General features: G+C 42.4%; 1 protein-coding gene and 2 non-coding genes across 4 annotated transcripts in view; all 3 read right to left on the minus strand.

Annotated features, from left to right (window-relative positions):
- Positions 1-21,382, minus strand: part of VPS53 (VPS53 subunit of GARP complex) — a 202,642-nt gene that overhangs the window by 50,152 nt on the left and 131,108 nt on the right. For both annotated transcript variants that reach the window (XR_007499610.1, XM_049782265.1), the window contains exons 14-16: positions 13,429-13,671; positions 10,896-11,043; positions 796-878 (exon numbers count right to left, since the gene is read on the minus strand). Coding sequence is in view for 1 of the 2 variants with exons in the window: in XM_049782265.1 (XP_049638222.1) it covers positions 796-878; positions 10,896-11,043; positions 13,429-13,671 (474 nt within the window). In the remaining variant the exon portion in view is untranslated. The remainder of the gene's footprint in view (positions 1-795; positions 879-10,895; positions 11,044-13,428; positions 13,672-21,382) is intronic.
- LOC126030531 (small Cajal body-specific RNA 18) lies at positions 1,746-1,826 on the minus strand. Its single transcript, XR_007503132.1, has one exon. It is a non-coding gene; the product is annotated as a small Cajal body-specific RNA 18 (non-coding RNA).
- LOC126032751 (small Cajal body-specific RNA 17) lies at positions 1,880-2,025 on the minus strand. Its single transcript, XR_007503970.1, has one exon. It is a non-coding gene; the product is annotated as a small Cajal body-specific RNA 17 (non-coding RNA).

Below are 21,382 nucleotides of genomic sequence, written 5' to 3' on the forward strand. Positions count from 1 at the left end.
ACGGCTCAGAATTTCATGGCTAGTCTCCTTCATTTCTATGTTCCAAACTCCTTTTAGCTATCAAGCCCCAAAGTGCCTGTATGCCAAGATATTTAAATCAAGACTTGGTGGGGGGCTTGGTGGGCAGGATGAAGAGAGGGAGAGAAGACTGGAAAAAAAAAAAGAAGAAAAAGAAAGAAAATAATCTGAAAATGTGACAGTGAAAATAAAAAAAGAAAAATTTTCTCAAAATGTGGTTGACGCTCAGAGTTAAAAGTTTGGACAGTTGGAATCTCCTTTACAGACAACAAAGGTAACAACAGAGAAAGAACTTTGAAGATTTTACAGTATGAACTTCTTGAAACAGTACTCACTCCCAAAACATACAAACATTACATATATACATACATATATACACAACTCACACCCACTGGAGCTAAAATTGAACTGCTTATATTTTATATTTCAAAATAGTGAAAAAAGGGGATCAGCCTCTGGAACTATGGGAGCAGATAGTAGGTCTCAGGGATGACTTTCATGCAAAGAAGGCAAAGGAGTTGAGTTCTTGTCTTCTATCATTCTAGATAGTACAAAAGTGAAGAAAAAAATAAAGGGGTCTGAGAAAGAATAGAGTGAGTGAGTAGGGTGCTTGCTTTGTACTTGACTGACCTGATATGATCCTTGAGCACTGCCACGAATGATTCGAGTATGAAGCCAGGGGTAACCCTTTAGCACTGTTGGGTGTGCCCCAAAACAAAAGAATAAAGACAGATACAAGAAAGGCAGGCCTTGAGCAAATATGTGTGAGGTACATACGTGCTGAATGTGTCCATTTCTCCCGTCAGATTAATTCGTTCAACTAGACTAATGTCCACTTTTTCTTTGAGTTTCTCTTCGAGCTATTAGAAAATCAGAGAACATATTTGGTTATTATGCAAGGGAATATGATCATGACACTGTCTACTGAGTTTGATAATACAGGTATGCTTCTAGGCATTTCTCATGTACTAACTCACCTAACTCTCAGAACTTGATGAGGAATATCATATTCTATATAATTCTTTTGTTTGTTTGTTTGTTTTGGTTTTTGGGTCATACCCAGCAGTGTTCAGGGTTACTGCTGGCTCTGCGCTCAGAAGTCACCCCTGGCGGGCTCGATCCCCTGAGTTTCTGGGTTTTCATGAACCGAGGTCCATTGGGGTTGGAAGCATGCAAGGCAACCAAACACTCTACTGCTGTGCTATCGCTCTGGCCACCCCTTATATATATTCTTAATATTTCCATTTCACAGATAAGAAAATAAAGGCATTGCAGATGATTTACTACTATATTTAGAAAACTATATTGCTACAATGTTTAGAAAATCCTAAAGACTACCAAAAAGCTTCTAGAAACAAAAGATTCATATAGCAAAATAGCAGGCTACAACATTAACACACAAAAAATCAATGGCCTTCTTATACACAAATAATGATAGAGAAGAAATGAACATTAAAATAACAATCCCATTCGGGACTGGAGCAGTGGCGCAGTGGTAGGGTGTTTGTCTTGCATGTCGCTAACCTAGGATGGACTGCGGTTGAACCCCCCGGTGCCCCAATGGTCCCCCAAGCCAGGAGCGATTTCCCTCCCTCCCTCCCTCCCTCCCTTCCTTCCTCCTTCCTTCTTCCTTCCTTCCTGCCTTCCTTTCCTTTCTTTTTTCATTCCTCCCTCCCTCCCTCCCTCCCTCCCTCCCTCCCTCCCTCCCTCCCTCCCTCCCTTCCTTTCTTTCGTTTGTTCTCAGAACACACTCCATCACTTGGTTCCCAAGAACTGAGATTGAGCAATGGTCTCGTCATCATCGACCGGGCTCGCAGACACGGTGGCACAGGCCTTCCCTGCTAACCCATCCTCACTGCTGCCCTACAGCCCCGAGACTCACTAGGTCAGACACGTTTTCATAATCCTCTCAGGCCCAGGCCTGACAGGTGCCACTGTCAGCAGTGGGGCCTGATCATATAAGGAAAATACCGAGGGCTCATGGAGGGGCTGCAGAAGGGGCAGGGGATCCCTGACCTGTCATACCCGTGTATCCACCCCACCTGACAGGTCCTACACCCGGTCCCTACCTCAGGAGCGATTTCTGAGCGCATAGCCAAGAGTAACCCGAGTGTCACCGGGTGTGGCCCCAAAACCAAAAACAACTCCCCCCCCAAACCCCTTCACATTAGTGTCACACAAACTCAGATACCTTGGAGACAACTTAAGAGGTGAAGGACCTATACAAAGAAAACTACAAAAGCTTGCTTCAAGAAATGAGGATACAAGGAAATGGAGACACATACTCTGCTCATGGATCGGCAGAATTAATATCATTAAAATGGCAATAACCCGCAAAGCACTGTACAGATTTTTTTTTGTTTTGTTTTTGGGTCACACCTGGCAGTGCTCAGGGGTTACTTCTGGCTCTGTGCTCAGAAATCACTCCTGGCAGGCTCAAGGTACCATATGGGATGCTGGAATTCGAACCACCATCCTTCTGTGTGAAAGGCAAACGCCCTACCTCCATGCTATCTCTCCGGCCCCAGCATTGTACAGATTTAATACAATTCCTCTAAAGATACCCATGAGATTCTTCAAAGAAATCGATCAAACACACCTGAAATTCATTTGGAACAATAAACACCCATGAATAGCTCAAGCAATTCTTGGGGAAAAGAAATATGGGAGGCATTACTTTCCCCATTTTTAAATTGTATTACAAAGCAATAGTTACTAAAACAGCATGGTACTGGAATAAATAAAGACAGGTCCTCAGATCAGTAGAATAGACTTGAATATTCAGAGAACACATACAATCAAGTAATCTTTGATAAAGGGGGAAGAAATCCAAAATATAGCAAGGAAAGCCTCCTCAACAAGTGGTGTTGGCACGACTAGTCAGCCACTTGCAAAAAAGCAAACTCAGACAGCCATTTAACACCATGTACAAAGGTCAAATCCAAATGGATTAAAAACCTGGATATCAGGCCTGAAACCACAAGGTATACAGAACAACACATAGGTAAAACACTCCATGACCTTGAGATTAAAGGCATCCTGAAGGAGGAAACAGCACTCTCCAAACAAATGGAAGCAGAGATAAACAGATGGGACTATATTAAGCTGAGAAGCTTCTGCACCTCAAAAAAATAGTGCCTAGGATAAAAAAGCCACCCACAGAATGGGAGAAACTATTCACCCAACACCCATCAGATAAGGGCCTAATATAGAAATATACAAGGTTCTGAAAAAACTTAACAAGAAAAAAAATCTAACCCCATTAAAAAGTGGGGAGAATAAACAGACACTTCCTCCAAGAAGAAATACAAATGGCCAAAAGACACATGAATAAAATGTTCCCCATCACTAAACATCAGGGAGATGTAAATCAAAACAACTATGAGGTACCATCTCAAACCACAGAGACTGGCACACATCAGAAGGAACAAGAACAATCAGCGTTGGCAGGGATGTGGAGAGAAAGGAACTCTTATTCATTGCTGGTGGGAATGCCATCTTGCCCAGCCTTTCTGGAAAACAATATGGAGATTCCTCAAAAAACTAAAAATTGAACTCCCATATGATCCAGCTATACCACTCTTAGAGATATACCCTAGGAACACAAAAATACAATTCAAAAATTCTCACACCTATATTCATTACAGTGCTACTTACAATAGCCAGACTCCAGAAACAACCAAGATGCCCTTCAACAGATGAATGGCTAAAGAAACTGTGGTACATATACACAATGGAATATTATGCAGCTGTCAGGAGAGATGAAGTCATGAAAATTTCCTATACGTGAATGTACATGGAATCTATTATGCTGAGTGAAATAAGTAAGGGAGAGAGAGACATAGAATAGTCTCATTCACCTATGGGTTTTAAGAAAAATTAAGGACGTATTGTAATAATGCCCAGAGACAATAGAGATGAAGGCTGGAAGGACTGGCTTACAATATGAAGCTCACCACAAAGTGGTAAGTGCAGGTGGGAAATAACTACACTAGTAACTATCATAACAATCTTAATAATGAGTGAGAGAAGTAGATGGCTCTCTCAAATACAGGCAAGGGGTGGGGTGGGAGGAGCATTGGTGGTGGGAATGTTGCACTGGTGAAAGGGGATGTTCTGTTTATGACTGAAATCCAACTACAATCATGCTTGTAATCATGGTGCTTAAATGAAAATTTTATTAAAAAATGAAAACACTGGACATTGAGCTCCCATATGATCCAGCTATACCATTTCTCCCTTGGAACACTGCACACCTATATTCATTGCAGCACTATTTACAATAGCCAGAATCTGGAAACAACCCAGATGACCAATAACAAATGAGTGGCTAAAGAAACTGTGGTACATATACAATGGAATACTATGCAGCTGTTAGGAAAAATAAAGTCACGAAAATTTCCTATACATGGATGGACATAGAAACTATTATGCTGAATGAAATAAGTCAGAGGGAGAGAGATAGACACAGAATGGTCTCACTCATCTGTGAGATTTAAGAATACAAGATATTATTGTAACAATGCCCAGACACAATAGAAATGAGATCTGGAGACCAGCCCACAATATGATGCTTACCACAAAGTGGTGAGTGCAGTTAGAGAAATAACTACACTAAGAACTATTGTGACAATGGTAGTGAGAGAAGTAGAATGCCTGTCTTGGATATAGGCAGGGTGGGGGAGGAGGATGACGGAGGCACTGGTGTTGGGAAAGATGCATTGGTGAAGGGGGAGTGTTCTTTTTTTTTTTTTTAATTTTTTTTTTTATGACTGAAACCCAACTACAAACATGTTTGTAATCTTGGTGCTTAAATAATGATACTATTATTAAAAAGAAAAAAAATGGAGGCAGGAGTGACCAAAATAATGTGTTTTTTGGGGGGTGTGGTTCTTTGGGGGGGGGGGGTTGGGCCACTCCGGTGATGCTAAGGGGTTACTCCTGGTATGTGCTCAGAAATCACTCCTGGCTTGAGGAACCATATGGGATGCTGGGATCGAACCAAGGTCCGTCCTAGATCAGCTGTGTGCAAGGCAAACGCCTTACCGCTGCGTTATTACTCTGGCCCTGACAGTAAGTGTTGAGGCCAGGAATCAAACTCACTCCAGAAAGTATATCCTTCATTAGAGGGCTTTATTTGCTGCCTTTTTGTTTTTGTTTTGGGCCACACACGCCTGTGCTCAGGGGTTATTCCTGGCTCTGTACTCAGAAATGTTCACGGCAGGCTAGGAGAACCATGTGAGATGCTGGGGATTGAATCCGGGTCCATCCTGGGTTGGTAGCACATAAGGCAAATGCCCTACTGCAGTGCTGTCACTCCAGCCCCTGTCCTTGCTTCTTAAGACACACCAACAATTGGTTTCACAAATTTAAAAACTGGCTGATTTTTAGGATGTTCCATGACAAATGCATACAGGTTCATACTCAAGACAGAAAAAGCCTCTGGAGGTGGGTGACAGTAAAGTCAAACAGGAACCCAGCATTGTCTGGCTCATCTGTCATGTTAAAGTATTAGAGGTTATGAGGATAAATAAAAAAATTAAGGGGTCTGAGAGATAGCATGGAGGTAAGGCACTTGCCTTGCATACAGAAGGATGGTAGTTCGAATCCTGGCATCCCATATGGTCCCCCAAGCCTGCCAGGGACGATTTCTGAGCATAGAGCCAGGAGTAGCCCCTGAGCACTGCTGGGGTGACCCCCCCAAAATTAAGTCTTTCTTCAGCAGTCCAGAGCCTAAGGGAGATATACTGCACATGCTCCCAACTGCCTACAAAACCAAAAATCCAGGAGATGTTGAGAAAGTATGGGGGTTTCAAGGGGGCAGAAAAAGATCTGGTCTTGCATGAGGTCTTCTCCATTTTATCTCAGCACTGCACAGGGTCTCTGGGAATCACCAGGAGTGATCCTTTGAGCACAGAACCAAAAGTAACCCCTGAGGACTTCTGGGTATGGCTTGAAAACCAAAATGATGATGATAGGTACTAATATAACCCCCCACCCCAAACTATAAAACAACACTAATGACAAAAATATCCCAGCTGACCAAGAATTCTAAACATTTCAAAACATCTTGGGAAGTTATTCCTTTGGCATTCTCAAAACTCCTTATTATATAAATTATTATTTTTGGTTTTTGGGCCATACCCACTCAGGGTGACACTCAGGGGTTACTCCTGGCTATGCGCTCAGAAATCGCTCCTGGCTTGGGGGACCATATGCTAAGCTGGGGGATGGAACCACAGTCCGTCCTAGGCTAGTTCGGGCAAGGCAGGCGCCTTACTGCTTGCACCACCACTCCGGCCCCCTCCTTATTATATAAATTCTTCTTTTTTTTTGGTTTTTGGGCCACACCCGGCCTTGCTCAGAGGTTACTCCTGGCTGTCTGCTCAGAAATAGCTCCTGGCAGGCACGGGGGACCATATGGGACACCGGGATTCGAACCAACCACCTTTGGTTCTGGATCGGCTGCTTGCAAGGCAAACACCGCTGTGCTATCTCTCTGGGCCCTATTATATAAATTCTAAGAATAACAAGTGTGTTAATTGAAGAATGCTCTTAATAGTGCATAAATTAATACAACCATTTTAGAAGGGAACTTATTTGTTTTTGAGTTTTTTGGCCACATCAGCAGTGCTTCGTGCTTATTCCTGTGGTTCTGGTTCTGTGCTCAGAATCACTCTTGGCTTGGGGGACTGTTTGGGATGCAGAGGTTTAACCTTGTATAAGGCTAGAACCTTACCCACTGCACTATCTCTCTGGCTCCTGGAAGGCAACTTAATTAAATAGCAAAATTTAAACACACACACTCATTAAGCCAGCAATTTTACATTTAGAACTATATTTCAATGATCAAAATACAATGTACAAAGACAGGAAAATAGTTTTTACAGCATTTGATTTAGTCAGTATATTGTGGCAAGTTCTGTAACAGAGTAAGGGAGTTATTTGGTGAAAAGAAAAGATCCACCTTTCATGAGTTCACCTACTTGTAGTTTATATCAAACAGGAAACAGCCTACATATCTAATTACAAAGAACTGATGACTTAACTATGGGTTTATGGTGTATAAAATCTTTAACTGTCTCTTACTGTTACACACAAAATAAATCATTAATTTATAATTTTCCAGCCCATATCTTGCTTTCCTCTCTGCCATGTGGGCATCAGTTTCACTAATCTCTTAAAAATTCTGGAAGAGACCCAGGTCTTAACCTTCTCATGACATTTATAGTTGACTCTTTCCATTACCTCTCCTTCATACTCCCTACTCCTTCTCCTAACCAGCCTGTGTTGCCAAGCTTATTAAGCAGACTGTTCCCTGAACCTCCAATCTTTGCTTCATTTTTACCTCCTCTAACAGGCTCTCTTCTGCCACTTCAGTAGACAGCTTCCTCCCTAGCACCGCCAAATTTATTTCCTTCCTACCACAAAATTGGTAGGAATTTTGGCTTAATTATAATCTGGCTCCCCATTACTCCTAAATTCCGTAAGACTAAATGCAGTGTCTGGCAAGTTATGTGCTTAGGAGATTCTGAGACAAACTTCTGCTTCTTCTGTCTTTTGGAGGCTGAAGGCAAGTTTTGGTATTCCTTAATCAGGAATTAACAGCACTCCAAATTGTGTGCATATTTACATGGTCTCTTCCTTATGAGTCTATGTGCTGTATCATTGTCTCTAGTTTTAGAATACCAGTCACTGGATCACTCTAAATGCAGGATGATCTCATTTTGAGATCTTTATTTAAATCTACTGTCAAAGACCAAATTTCCAAATAAGGGCACATTCTCAAGTTTTAGGTATTTTAGAAAAACAACAATAAACAACAATAAACCCAATATGGCTCTTGAATTCTTCCAAAAGAGTTCTCAGGAGCCAGAGAAATAGTACAGTAAGTTAGGCCTTGTTGCATACAGCCAACCCGGATTCAATCCCCAGTATCCTGAACATTGCCAGGAGTAATTCCTGAGACAGAGTGATGAATAGGTCCTAGGCACCACCGATTGAGGTCCGAAAACCAAAACCAAAACTAGGAATCATTCATTCCTTTTTCATTTTTATTTTTTTGGTTTTTGGGTCAGACCCAGCAGCGCTCAGGGGTTACTCCTGGCTTTATGCTCAGAAATTGTTCCTGGCAGGTTCAGGGGACCGTATGGGATGCTGGGATTCGAACCACTGTCCTGCATGCAAGGCAAACACTCTAACTCCATGCTATCTCTCTGGCCCCTCATTCATTCCTTTTAATAGAAAACCATAATAGATGATCTCACTGTAAGTGCTAAGAATGCATTTACTTTTATAATTAGCAAAAATAATTTTCACTAATAAAAACTGGATACATTTATCATGAAGTTATCAAAATGGTTCCAGATCTACCAAAACCTCAAGAATTTCAAGAGGATGATTTTCAACCTTTTACCCTCTGGCTTGAAACTTGTCCAAAGATTGATGGGGGTGGGACAGGGGAGGGAGGGAACTTCACTGTTTTGAGGATCAGAAAGATAGTAGAGAAAATCAGATACTTGTTTTGCATCCTACCAACCCTGGATGAAATTCCTAGCACCATATACAATCCCCTGGGTACGAAACAACAACAAATACACTGTCCTAGAAAAATAACGCAAAATAGATTTTTTTGTAGTATTAGTTCAAGAAGTAAAAACTTGAAGCAGCAGAAACAATGATCAGGGATAGATATTATTAAAAATTTGTTTAATAATAAAATATTGGGACTGGAGAGATAGCACAGAGGTAGGGCATTTGCCTTTCATGCAGAAGGATGGTGATTCAAATCCCGGCATCCCATATGTTCCCCCAAGCCAGCCAGTAGTGACTTCTGAGTGTAGAGTAACCCCTGTGCGCTGCCAGGTGTGACCCAAGCCCCTTCCCAAATTATAATAAAATATTAATTTGGGCCAGAGAGATAGCACAGCGGTGGGGCTTTTGCCTTGCAGGCAGTTGACCCAGGAAGGACCCGGTTCGATTCCCAGCACCCATATGGTCCCCCAGCCTGCCAGGGGCGATTTTTGAGTGGAGAACCAGGAGTGACCCCTGAGCACTGCTGGGTGTGGCCCAACAACCAACCGATCAATCAATTAATAAATCAAACAATAAAGTTTAAAATAATATATTAATTTGTAAATATTTACATATGACACATACTATGTGTCATGCCTTGATAAACTGTGTATGGTAAAGAAGGTATCACATTCAACAAGAGAAATGCTACTGCTGTGACATTAATAATAAATGGATGTGGGCCGGAGAGATAGCATGGAGGTAAGGCGTTTGCCTCTCATGCAGGAGGTCATCGGTTCGAATCCCGGCGTCCCATATGGTCCTCCCGTGCCTGCCAGGAGCAATTTCTGAGCCTGGAGCCAGGAATAACCCCTGAGCACTGCTGGGTGTGATCCAAAAACCACAAAAAAAATTAAAAAAATAATAAATAAATAAATAAATAAATAAATGGATGTGAAAGTCAGTTATGCCATAATTATATGTGTGTCTTTCTGATTCCACATATCCAAGGTAGTTATCAGTTAAATAGTGTTGCTTCATCAAAGAACTTGTGGCTGCTGCCTTGAAGAGTCTCACAGATATTACCACCATCTCCTGGGGGTTCTCAGGGAAATAAATGGATCCTGACGTTGGCCCAAAGCCAAACCTTTAAAGGCCATTCCCTGTGTAATTCAATGTGATCACATACCCATGCAGACCATGCTATTAGGCTACTGTCTCTACTTTTGGCTGGTTTAATTTCAATGGCGTTTCAGGTAAGCATTTCTGACTTAGTGTCCTGTATTCTCTCTCTATATCTCCCCTCCTCCTCCCTTCTGTTCCCTCTCTTCCCCCCTCTTTCTTCGGGCTACACCCAGTGGTGCTTAGAACTAACTCCTGGCTCTGAGCTCAGCTCCTGGTGGGGCTTGAGTGCTCATATGAGGTGCCAGGTATTAAGCCCAGGTCAGCTTGCGAGGCAAGCATCTTACCTGCTATACTATCTCTGTAGCCAATTGCCTTCTGTATTCTTGCTTAGAAAACATATTTGGGCTACTGATCCCTTTTCAGGAAAAAAAAATTCACCGTGCCATCCTGAAAATTAATCTTTTTGAAGTGAACATTCAGAAAGTACACCACTAGGGGTGGAATTGCCCAATTGGGAAAATACCACTCTAGCCCAAAGGAACTACAAGTTGTCCTGTCTGAATCATAATTTATGACCGCCTTCCTGTGACCTGAATATGTATAAATAATAACATCCCTCCAGTCCCCATAAAGGGGGAAAGAACCTCCTTAATTATTTTCTTTCTCTCGGCCTTAGGTAAATTCCAGGCCAAACTTGAAAAGGAACTTCTAATTCTATGTCTGAAGCTGAATGGAAAATTCTTCTGGGTCTTCCTTCTGCTAATGGACCTCTACCCTTTCCTGCTTCACAGTTCCTGGACGTCAGCATCCAAACAATGGTTATTTGTTTAGGCAGGTCTAGAAGACTATGCAAATTTGAGGAGACAAAAAAGCCCAAAGGACTTTGCCTTGCCTGGTCATGCTCCAGAGAATGGACGAACAACTCCCACCCAGCCCCTGCAAAGGCTGGACTCAGCATCCTGCTACGTGCAATGCTTTTTCTTATTAGGGTGAACAGTCCTGCTTAAAAGAGATCATGGCTTTGAGGGACTCGCACATTCTGACGACAAAAAACAGACACACGTTCTTGTTGAGTCTTTTTATGTAACCAGGGTCCCCTGTGAGACAGCTACCTGGGCTCACTGCTGGCTGGCCAGGAAGTTTTTCAAGGTTGTATGTGGCCACTCTTACCTACACTGCTAAATGGCCTAAAGGGTTGAGGAACAGGAAGTAGTAAGTAGGTGGTCATGGCCACTCACCTGCTGGGTGGTGGCCAGACAATATTCTGCTGTGCTCAGTATGCTGCAGATGAGGCAGAGCTCTTCCAGCGTAAACTTGGCCACCTCTGAGCCCTCCTTTTCTTTGAGGAGGCTGCTGATGGTCAGCCCACCACTGCTGCTTGTGGTTCTGAAGAAACGGAACAGGAACAAGTCAGGAGGGCCCTTCTCGTTTGCTTCCTGAATTGGAAATTGCCCATCTTGAGACAAAGGAAAGAGGAAAAGAAAGGCTGGCCATGGCCCAAACAAATGCACATACAATGAGTCCTTTTCCTTTTGACCTTACCTTGACTGTCATCTGGTTCAATTCTCTGACCATCAGAAACAGGCAGAGAGATTTTGCCAGGGACTCACTGGGTCATCAGTCACATTGTGATGACTGATGAACACAGAGAAAGTAGAGGGAGGCCTCTACATTTAGCTTGGAATTTCCTGATCTGCAGAGGTCATAAGGGGTTATCTGCAACCCCGAAAAAGGATCCCTGAATATTTTTCTGTTAGGGAAAATCTGCAAGAAAATCTGTTATGCTTGTGGAGGACTATGAAAGGTGATGTTAAAACTTAGTTTCTAGCCGGAGAGATAGCATGGAGGTAAGATGTTTGCCTTTCATGCAGAAGGATGGTGGTTCGAATCCCAGCATCCCATATGGTCCCCTGTGCCTGCCAGGGACTATTTTCTGAGCATGGAACCAGGAGTAACCCCTGAGCACTGCCAGGTGTGGACCCCCCCCCCCAAAAAAAATCTTAGTTTCTAGTCTTGAAGACAGAGTTCATAGGGGCAGGGTGCTTGCATATTTAAGGATCCAAGCTTGTTCCCTGGCACTGAGACCCAGAGCCCTGATGGCTTCCAGCAGCAGCAGCAGCACCAGCAGCACCAGCAGCAGGTATGAGCAGCCTGCCAGCCATTATCACCAGACTGAGTTTCACCAGAAGTGGTTTTTGCCCAAGGCTGATTGCTGCAAGAAAGTAAAAAGGCTCTCCTCTCCCCGGTAATGTGTCCAGAAAAATGTAAAAATGCCATTATAATTCATCTGTGAGATTATAAAGTTTTTAAATTAGGAATTTAAAATTTAATAACAGGGGCCAGAGAGATAGCATAGCAGTAGGGCATTTGCCTTGCATGCAGCCAACCCGGGACAGATCCAGGTTTGATTCCTGACATCCCATATGATCCCCTGAGCCTGACAGGAGTGATTTCTGAGTGCAGAGTAACCCTGAGTACTGCCGGGTATGGCCTCAAAACAAACAAACAAACAAAAAAATCATAACATTTATTTTAAAAGTAAACAGAATTTGGGGCCAGAGAGATAGTACAGCGGCGTTTGCCTTGTAAGCAGCCGACCCAGGACCTAAGATGGTTGATTCGAATCCCGGTGTCCCATATGGTCCCCCGTGCCTGCCAGGGAGCTATTTCTTTCTGAGCAGATAGCCAGGAGTAACCCCTGGGGCCAGTGAGGTGGCGCTAGAGGTAAGGTGTCTGCCTTGCAAGTGCTAGCTAAGGAACGGACCGAGGTTCGATCCCCGTGTCCCCATGTCTGTAAATACTAATTCAGAAGCATTAAGATTATATTTTATTACTATCTTTTTAAATGCTATATATCTAAAATATTTCTAAAACTCTAGTCAAACAATTCATTTAACTCAAGTAATAAAGCAAGGTTAACAATATTCTAGCATCCCCCAAACTACAGTAAGTCATAGTAAGGAGAAGCTGTACAATGTAACCCCATTTCTCTAAATTTCACATCTTATACATATTTATTTATTTATTTATTTATTTATGTTTTTGGGCTACACCCGGTAATGCTCAGGGGTTACTTCTGGCTTTTGTGCTCAGAAGTCGCTCCTGGCTGGGGGACCATATGGGACGCCTCGGGATCGAACCGTGGTCCGTCCTAGGCTACCACTGGCAAGGCAGACATCTTACCTCTAGCACCACCATGCCAGCCCAATATATTTTTTATTTTTTAAATAAAAAAAATTCCACACCACATCTCTAAAAATTAAGCTCCATCAGCATAGCAAGGCCCACACATCCGAGGTGACATTTTGGACCTAATTGGTCTAAAGGAAGCAGATCACACCTTCCATCTGTCATTAGACTCTCACTAAATGGAACTTGAAAGAAACTATCCACAGTCTTATGTTATTTTGATTACAACCTCACTTTTTCTTTTCTTTTTTGGGAGGGGGGGATCAAGTTCCTAATATTGAATCCATGTAAAATCAGACATACATATAATGGACTGGCTTCCTTCAGACCCTTGTGTTAAGACCTGACCTCAGCTGGCAGGCAGTGTGGACATCCCCTCAATAGTCTAAGTCAGCTGTGGAATTCCATCAGAGAGGAAACAGATTCAGACCCTAGAGAACTTAATGAGGGTGTTTTCCTTCATGACACTCTTAACAGTTCAGGAAACAACTCGAAAACACATTTTCTTAAAGATTCCCATATTTAGGCATTTAAAAATATTGCTTCACCACTCAGACAAGGAAGAATGAGAAAGAGACTCACTTGGGCAAGTTGCCAGAGAGAATTTTCAAAGCGTATTCTCGGAGGTACTTCTGGAAAATGGTGGCCAGGGCGATCATGGGCTCCCCCGTGCTGAGCTGAGAGCACTGCACCATGCACTTCTTATAGTAGACGAAGAGGTCGGCACAGCTGGGGAGCACCGCACCCCCTTCATCAGTGTTGGGCTTTGGTGGGCCCTGGGTTTTAAAATCAGTCACAAACCGATCGATCAGTTCCCCAAGGTTTCTAGGAAGAAGAAAACCCAAAATGTTATTTCATTTTAAGCAAATGTGCCTGTTTGCAATGTATTTCTGTTTCTTGACATGAATAATCATTCCAAATGATTCTCTTTATTTGGGCCACACCTGGTGGTGCTGAGGGATTAATTGGCTTTGCACTCAGGCAGGAATCACTGCGGGCAGGGTCTGGGGACCATATGGAATGCTGGGTTTGAATCCAGGTTGGGTGCATGCAAGCAAGCTCCTTACTGTATAGTACCTTGTACTATCTCTGGCTTTATAAGTAGTTCTTATGTTTGAAATCAGGACCCCCCCCCCTTTATTCTGGTTTTTAGGCCATACCTCGTGGTGCTCAGGGGTTACTCCTGGCTTTGCACTCAAGGGTGCTTGAGTGGTGGTACTTGGGGGACCATATAGGATGCAGGGGATTAAACTCAGGTTAGCCCTACCTGCTGTGCTAATGTTCCAGCACCCCATTTTTAATCACTATTATTACTGCCCACAATTATCTCCCCTAAATATCAGAAGTAATATAATATGGTATTTATGTGCTGCTTTATTCTTTTCAAGAAAAAAAGTATATATATATATATATATATATATATATATATATATATATATATATACACACTTTTCAAGGAGTAGGTATTACTGGAGAGTAAAAAAAAAAGATCTAGGGGCTGAAGCAATGGCGCAGCAGTAGGGCATTTGCCTTGCACACAGCTGAGCTCGGACAGACCACAGTTCAACATCCCCCCTACATCCTATATGGTTCCCCAAATCAGGAGCGATTTCTGAGCGCATAGCCAGAAGTAACTCCTGAGTATCACCAGCTGTGGCTCAAAAACCAAAAATCAAAAACCAAAAAAATAAGGTCTAATAAAATAAGGTCACACAACTGAGTGACAGAAATCTACTGAGCCTGAATCCAACTTTGTTTTTGTTTTTAGGCCATACCCAATAGTGCTCAGGGCTTACTCTTGGCTCTGTGCCCAGGAATCACTGCTGGGAATGCTCAGGAGACCATAAAGAATAAGAATTTAAAGACAGAACCCAATACAGTTTAGTACATAAAAGGCAAGTACTATACCCCATATACTCTTTCTCCAGTCCCTGAATCCACCATTTGTTTGTTTTTTGGCCATACCTGGTGGCACTCCTACTCTACACTCAAAAATCGCTTTTGGTAGGCATGGGGGAACCATATGGGATGCTGGGAATTGAACCTGGGTCATTCCGGGTTGGCTGCATGCAAGGCAAATCCTCTACTGCTATGCTATCACTCTGGCTCCAGAATCCGCCATTTAAATGCATATTAGTATCATGTCTCTTCCACAAGTGACACCCTAATTAGTAATTGTAATAATTTTCTGAACACTTGTGATATATTAAACACTTTATAAATATTATTTCATTGAGTGTCACCTAATCTTCACAATAGGCTTATGAAGTATATAGTATCTAACTTCACCTCCAAAAAGCAAGACATGGGACTGGAGAGATAGTTCAGGATTTATGTGTGGCTGACCTGGGTTTGATCCCCTGCACTATATGGGATTTCTGAGCACTGTCAGAAGTGATCATCCCTGGCGTTGAAACGATAGCACAGCAGTAGGGCGTTGGCCTTGCACATAGCTAACCCAGGACAGATCTTGGTTTCGTCCTCCAGCATCCCATATGGCCCCTCAAGCCAGGAGTTATTTCTGAGTGCATAGCCAGGAGTAACCCCTGAGCATCTCTCTGGCCAAAAACTTCATGCTTTTAACTGTTCTACCACTCCACAATTCTTTAAAGCACAAAAACCATGCCAGCAAATATTTAAATTCATTAATCTAAATGTACCTGAGACATAAAGGTCTACCTAAAGAAAGAGAAACATGTAACAAAGTAGTCTAATAATTTTCTTCTCAAATAAAATTTTTCTGCCAGCTTCCAGAATCAAACCTATTAAAAATAAATTAACAGGGACCGGAGAGATAGCATGGAGGTAAGGCGTTTGCCTTTCATGCAAAAGGTCATTGGTTTAAATCCGGCATCCCAAATGGTCCCCCGAGCCTGCCAGGAGCGATTTCTGAGCATGGAGCCAGGAGTAACCCCTGAGCGCTGCCGGGTGTGACTCAAAAACCAAAAAAATATAAAAAATAAAAATAAATAAATTAACAGGTGAAGAGAGGAGACATGCAGCTCCAAGCCTGTCCCAGGCTATAGTGGTGATGGTTGAATTTGCCTGGGTAGCATGAAGTCAACACCTGTTAGAATCCAACAGTGCTGTGTCTCAATTGCACTCTGCACAGCTGTGTAGTGTGAGAAAGTGGAAGGTCCACATGAGAAACTTCAGGGGTAGGGCCCACCCCCTGACATTTTGAAACCTTCTAGACGTGAAGGCTATAGGAACCCAGCTGTGCTTGTTAAATGTATTTATATAACCGTCAGGAGAAAAAGACAAGAACCACACACAACATCAATTAGCAAGAATAGAAGAAAATTGACATGTTACTCAAGGGCTTTTGTTATAGGAAGTTTATTATATCCAGATGTAGCCACTCCGCCCATACAGAACTCCAGGCCCTTGCTAGGCCTTAGCCTGTGGTCATGATCAGAAAAGCAAGGAAAGAGCTCATCATGATCTTGGAAAGTCCTAGGTGACTACCATTACCATCTCTTCTTGCCCCACTTTCCCACTGAATCTCTCATCTCTCCTCCACTGTGACCCTAAGATCTAGTCAGATTCACCTCAGCTGCTCTACGCTGATTCTGCCTCTCTGACCTTTTCCTTTCCCCTTTCCCCTCTCCTCCCTTCCCTTCCCCTCCCATCCCTACTCTTCCCTCCCTCTATCTTCTCTCTCTTCCCCTCCCCTCCTCTCTTTGAAGCTCAGGCTGCAGAGACACAGATAACACTAATCCTCTCTCAATGCCAACTTCTCTCACTACTAACATACCGATGCTTAATTTTTTTTTTTTTAAACTCTCACTGTATGGTATAAGAATGTCAAATATTAGAGCATAAAAACCAGCTAACCTTTGCAAAAGCTGGCTCCCTGTGTGTGACACCAGGCGGGGAAAATCCGCGAAAGTACACCGGCCCAGTGGGGCTCAGCTGTGAAAGACTGTGAGTGTGACCTGTCTATGTCTGTCTACTGTCCTCTTGCGTGAAACTCTTGCGAGTGGGGCAAAAAGAGCCTCCAGAAACCTCGCTTGCCCAGACGCCATTTTCAGGGAGGGACTTCAGAGCATAAAAACCGGCTAACCTTTGCAAAAGCTGGCTCCCTGTGTGTGACACCAGGCGGGGAAAATCCGCGAAAGTACACCGGCCCAGTGGGGCTCAGCTGTGAAAGACTGTGAGTGTGACCTGTCTATGTCTGTCTACTGTCCTCTTGCGTGAAACTCTTGCGAGTGGGGCAAAAAGAGCCTCCAGAAACCTCGCTTGCCCAGACGCCATTTTCAGGGAGGGACTTCAGAGCATAAAAACCGGCTAACCTTTGCAAAAGCTGGCTCCCTGTGTGTGACACCAGGCGGGGAAAATCCGCGAAAGTACACCGGCCCAGTGGGGCTCAGCTGTGAAAGACTGTGAGTGTGACCTGTCTATGTCTGTCTACTGTCCTCTTGCGTGAAACTCTTGCGAGTGGGGCAAAAAGAGGCTCAGAGGAGCACGGCCGCTCCGCTTCGCTACGCGGCCGTGCACTCTTTCTAAGGAAAGAACTCCATTGCAACAAGAAGGAAAAATCACACTAAGAACGGCGCTATATCACAGAAGCAAACATTTCTCTCTGGACTGTCTTCTCTGTTGCATGCTCGGGCCTAAGATTTGACCCAGTGTGAGGCTTCATCCACGGAGGACTCCCCTCCCTTAGAGTCAAGTCAGCCCATCCAGAAAGGGAGGAGCCAGAGGAGTGTGCTGCCTACATCATATAGACAATGAATACCACTACAACACGTAGAAAAACCCACAATACAAGTGTGACAATGGGGAAACAACGCAGGCCAGCATCAGACATAGAGAATGAAGATGACAATTCTGAGGACCAGATAATGACTGAACAACTAATCAACCTCTCAGATAAGGACTTTAGACTAGCAATATGGAAGGTGCTCAACAGACTCCAAGAAACCATGGATCGAGTTGAACAGAACACTAATAAGAACCAAGAAAATATGAAGGCAGAAATGACAAAACTCCAAACTGAAATAACATGTCAACTAACAGGACTGAAAAAGTCAGTAAACGAAGTAAATGACAAAATGGATAAGCTCTGGGACAGGGTATCAGAAGCTGAGAATAGACTTGGTGCTGTGGAAGATGAGATACATAACAATTCCATACAGCAGGAGAGATTGGACAAAAAACTTAAAGCAAATGAGCAGACAATGGAAAAATTAGTCAAAGAATGGGAACAGACGAAAATAGAAGTCTATGATAAGATCAACAGAAACAACTTAAGAATCATTGGAGTCCCAGAGACCCAGGAAGAAAATTTCCAGGAAGAATCAATGGTCAAGAACATCATTAAAGAGAAACTCCCAGAGCTAAAGAATATATGTGATCAAATCCTGCATGCCCGAAGAGTACCAACCAAAAGAGACCCCAGAAAAACCACCCCAAGACACATCCTAGTCACAATGACAAATCCCACAGATAGAGACAAAATTCTGAAAACAGCAAGATCAAAAGGGGAAATCACATTCAAGCAAGCTTCCCTGAGATTTACAGCAGACCTGTCACCAGAAACGCTCAATGCCAGAAAGCAGTGGTGGGATATTGTGACAAGACTGAATGAAATGAATGCTTCACCCAGAATACTATACCCAGCAAAACTCACTTTCCGGTTTGATGGAAGAATACATGGTTTCACAGACAAAAAACAGCTCAGAAACTTCACAGACACAAAACTAGTCTTAAGAGAAAAACTGAAAGACCTAATCTAAGACAAGACTACCCAAAAGACACACCAAATTTTGAAATAAAGATGGCGTTAAATCCCAGGACAATTCTTTCTCTCAACGTCAATGGACTAAATGCACCAGTTAAGAGACACAGAGTGGCTAAATGGATCAAAAAACTCAATCCAACCTTCTGCTGCCTACAAGAAACGCACCTGAATAGTCAGAACAAACATAGACTCAAAATAAAAGGCTGGAGAAAAGTTATCCAAGCAAACAACACCCATAAAAAAGCTGGAGTGGCCATACTAATATCAGATAATGCAAACTTTATACTCAGGAAGGTGGTAAGGGACAAAGACGGACATTTTATATTAATCAAGGGGTACGTAGAGCAGGAAGAATTCACTCTCCTAAACATATATGCACCAAATGAGGGGCCAGCAAAATATTTAATACAACTGTTGACAAATCTGAAAAATAATATCAACAACAACACAATAATTGTGGGGGACCTTAACACGGCTTTGTCAACACTGGACAGGTCAACCAGACTGAAACCCAACAAGAATATACTAGACCTGAGGAGAGAAATGGAAGAAAGAGGCCTAGTGGATATATATAGGACACTCCATCCCCAGAAACCTGGATACACATTCTTCTCCAATGTACATGGGACATTCTCCAGGATAGACTACATGCTGGCACATAAAACATACCTCCATAAGATCAAGAGGATAGAAATTTTGCAGACTACCTTCGCTGACCACAAGGCTCTGAAATTATTTGTGAACTCCAAAGGGACTCAGAAGAAACACTTTAACACCTGGAAGTTAAACAGCCTCATGCTCAATAACCAGTGGGTCCGAGATGAAATCAAGGAGGAAATAAAAAGGTTCCTGGAAACAAATGACAATAAAGACACAAACTATCAGAACTTATGGGACACAGCAAAAGCAGTACTAAGAGGAAAATTTATAGCTTTGCAAGCACACATCAGGAAGGAAGAAGGAGCTTACCTGAGTAGCTTAATGACACAGCTAATAGAACTAGAAAATGCTCAACAAAAGGACCCAAGAATAGGAAGACAGAAGGAAATAACAAAGCTGAGAGCAGAAATCAACGAAGTGGAAACTCAAAAAACAATCCGAAAGATCAACGAAAGCAGAAGTTGGTTCTTTGAAAAAATAAACAAGATTGATAGACCACTGGCAAACCTAACAAAGAAAGAGAGAGAGAGAAACTTGATAACTCGCATCAGGAATGAAAAAGGAGAGATCACTACTGATATGACAGAGATTCAAAGGGTAATCAGAAACTACTTTGAAAAACTCTACGCCACTAAAAATGAGAACCTGGAAGAAATGGATAAATTCTTGGACTCTTATAATCTTCCACGGTTGAAGGAAGAGGATGTAGCATATCTAAACACCCCCATCACCATTGATGAAATTAAAACAGTAATCAAATGTCTGCCGAAAAACAAAAGCCCAGGTCCAGATGGATTCACTAATGAATTCTATCAAACTTTCCAAGAGGAACTACTGCCAATCTTGGCAAGACTCTTTCATGAAATTGAACAAACAGAAACACTTCCAAATAGCTTTTATGAAGCCAACATCACCTTGATACCTAAACCAGACAGAGACGCTACCAAAAAAGAAAATTACAGACCAATATCACTGATGAATGCAGATGCAAAGATCCTCAACAAAATCCTGGCAAATAGGATTCAATGCCTCGTTAAGAAGATCATCCACTACGATCAAGTAGGTTTCATCCCAGGAATGCAAGGCTGGTTTAACATCCGTAAATCTATCAACATAATACACAACATCAATAACAAGAAAAATAAAAACCACATGATCATATCAATAGATGCAGAGAAAGCATTTGATAAGGTCCAACACCCATTCTTGATCAAAACTCTCAGCAAGATGGGAATGGAGGGAACCTTTCTCAATATAGTGAAGGCCATCTACCACAAGCCAGTGGCAAATATTATCCTCAATGGAGAAAAACTGAAAGCCTTCCCTCTAAATTCTGGCACAAGACAAGGCTGTCCTCTCTCACCACTCCTATTCAACATAGCACTGGAAGTACTTGCTATAGCGATTAGGCAAGAAAAGGATATCAAGGGAATCCAGATAGGAAAGGAAGAAGTCAAGCTCTCACTGTTTGCAGATGACATGATACTCTACTTAGAAAACCCTAAAGACTCTATCAAAAAGCTTCTAGAAACAATAGACTCATATAGCAAGGTGGCAGGCTACAAAATTAACACACAAAAATCAATGGCCTTTCTATATACCAATAGTAATAAGGATGAAATGGACATTAAGAAAACAACCCCATTCACAATAGTGCCACACAAACTCAAATATCTTGGAATCAACTTGACTAAATATGTGAAGGACCTATACAAAGAAAACTATAAAACTCTGCTCCAAGAAATAAGAGAGGACACACGGAAATGGAAACACATACCCTGCTCATGGATTGGCAGGATTAACATCATCAAAATGTCAATACTCCCCAAGGCATTATACAGATTTAATGCCATCCCTCTAAAGATACCCATGACATTCTTCAAAGAAGTGGATCAGACACTTTTGAAATTCATTTGGAACAATAAACACCCTCGAATAGCTAAAGCAATCATTGGGAAAAAGAATATGGGAGGAATTACTTTTCCCAACTTTAAACTGTACTACAAAGCAACAGTTATCAAAACAGCATGGTATTGGAATAAGGATAGGTCCTCAGATCAGTGGAATAGGCTTGAATACTCAGAAAATGTTCCCCAGAGATACAACCATCTAATTTTTGATAAAGGAGCA

Source organism: Suncus etruscus, chromosome 1, assembly GCF_024139225.1.
Source record: "Suncus etruscus isolate mSunEtr1 chromosome 1, mSunEtr1.pri.cur, whole genome shotgun sequence".
Taxonomy (NCBI): Eukaryota; Metazoa; Chordata; class Mammalia; order Eulipotyphla; family Soricidae; genus Suncus; species Suncus etruscus.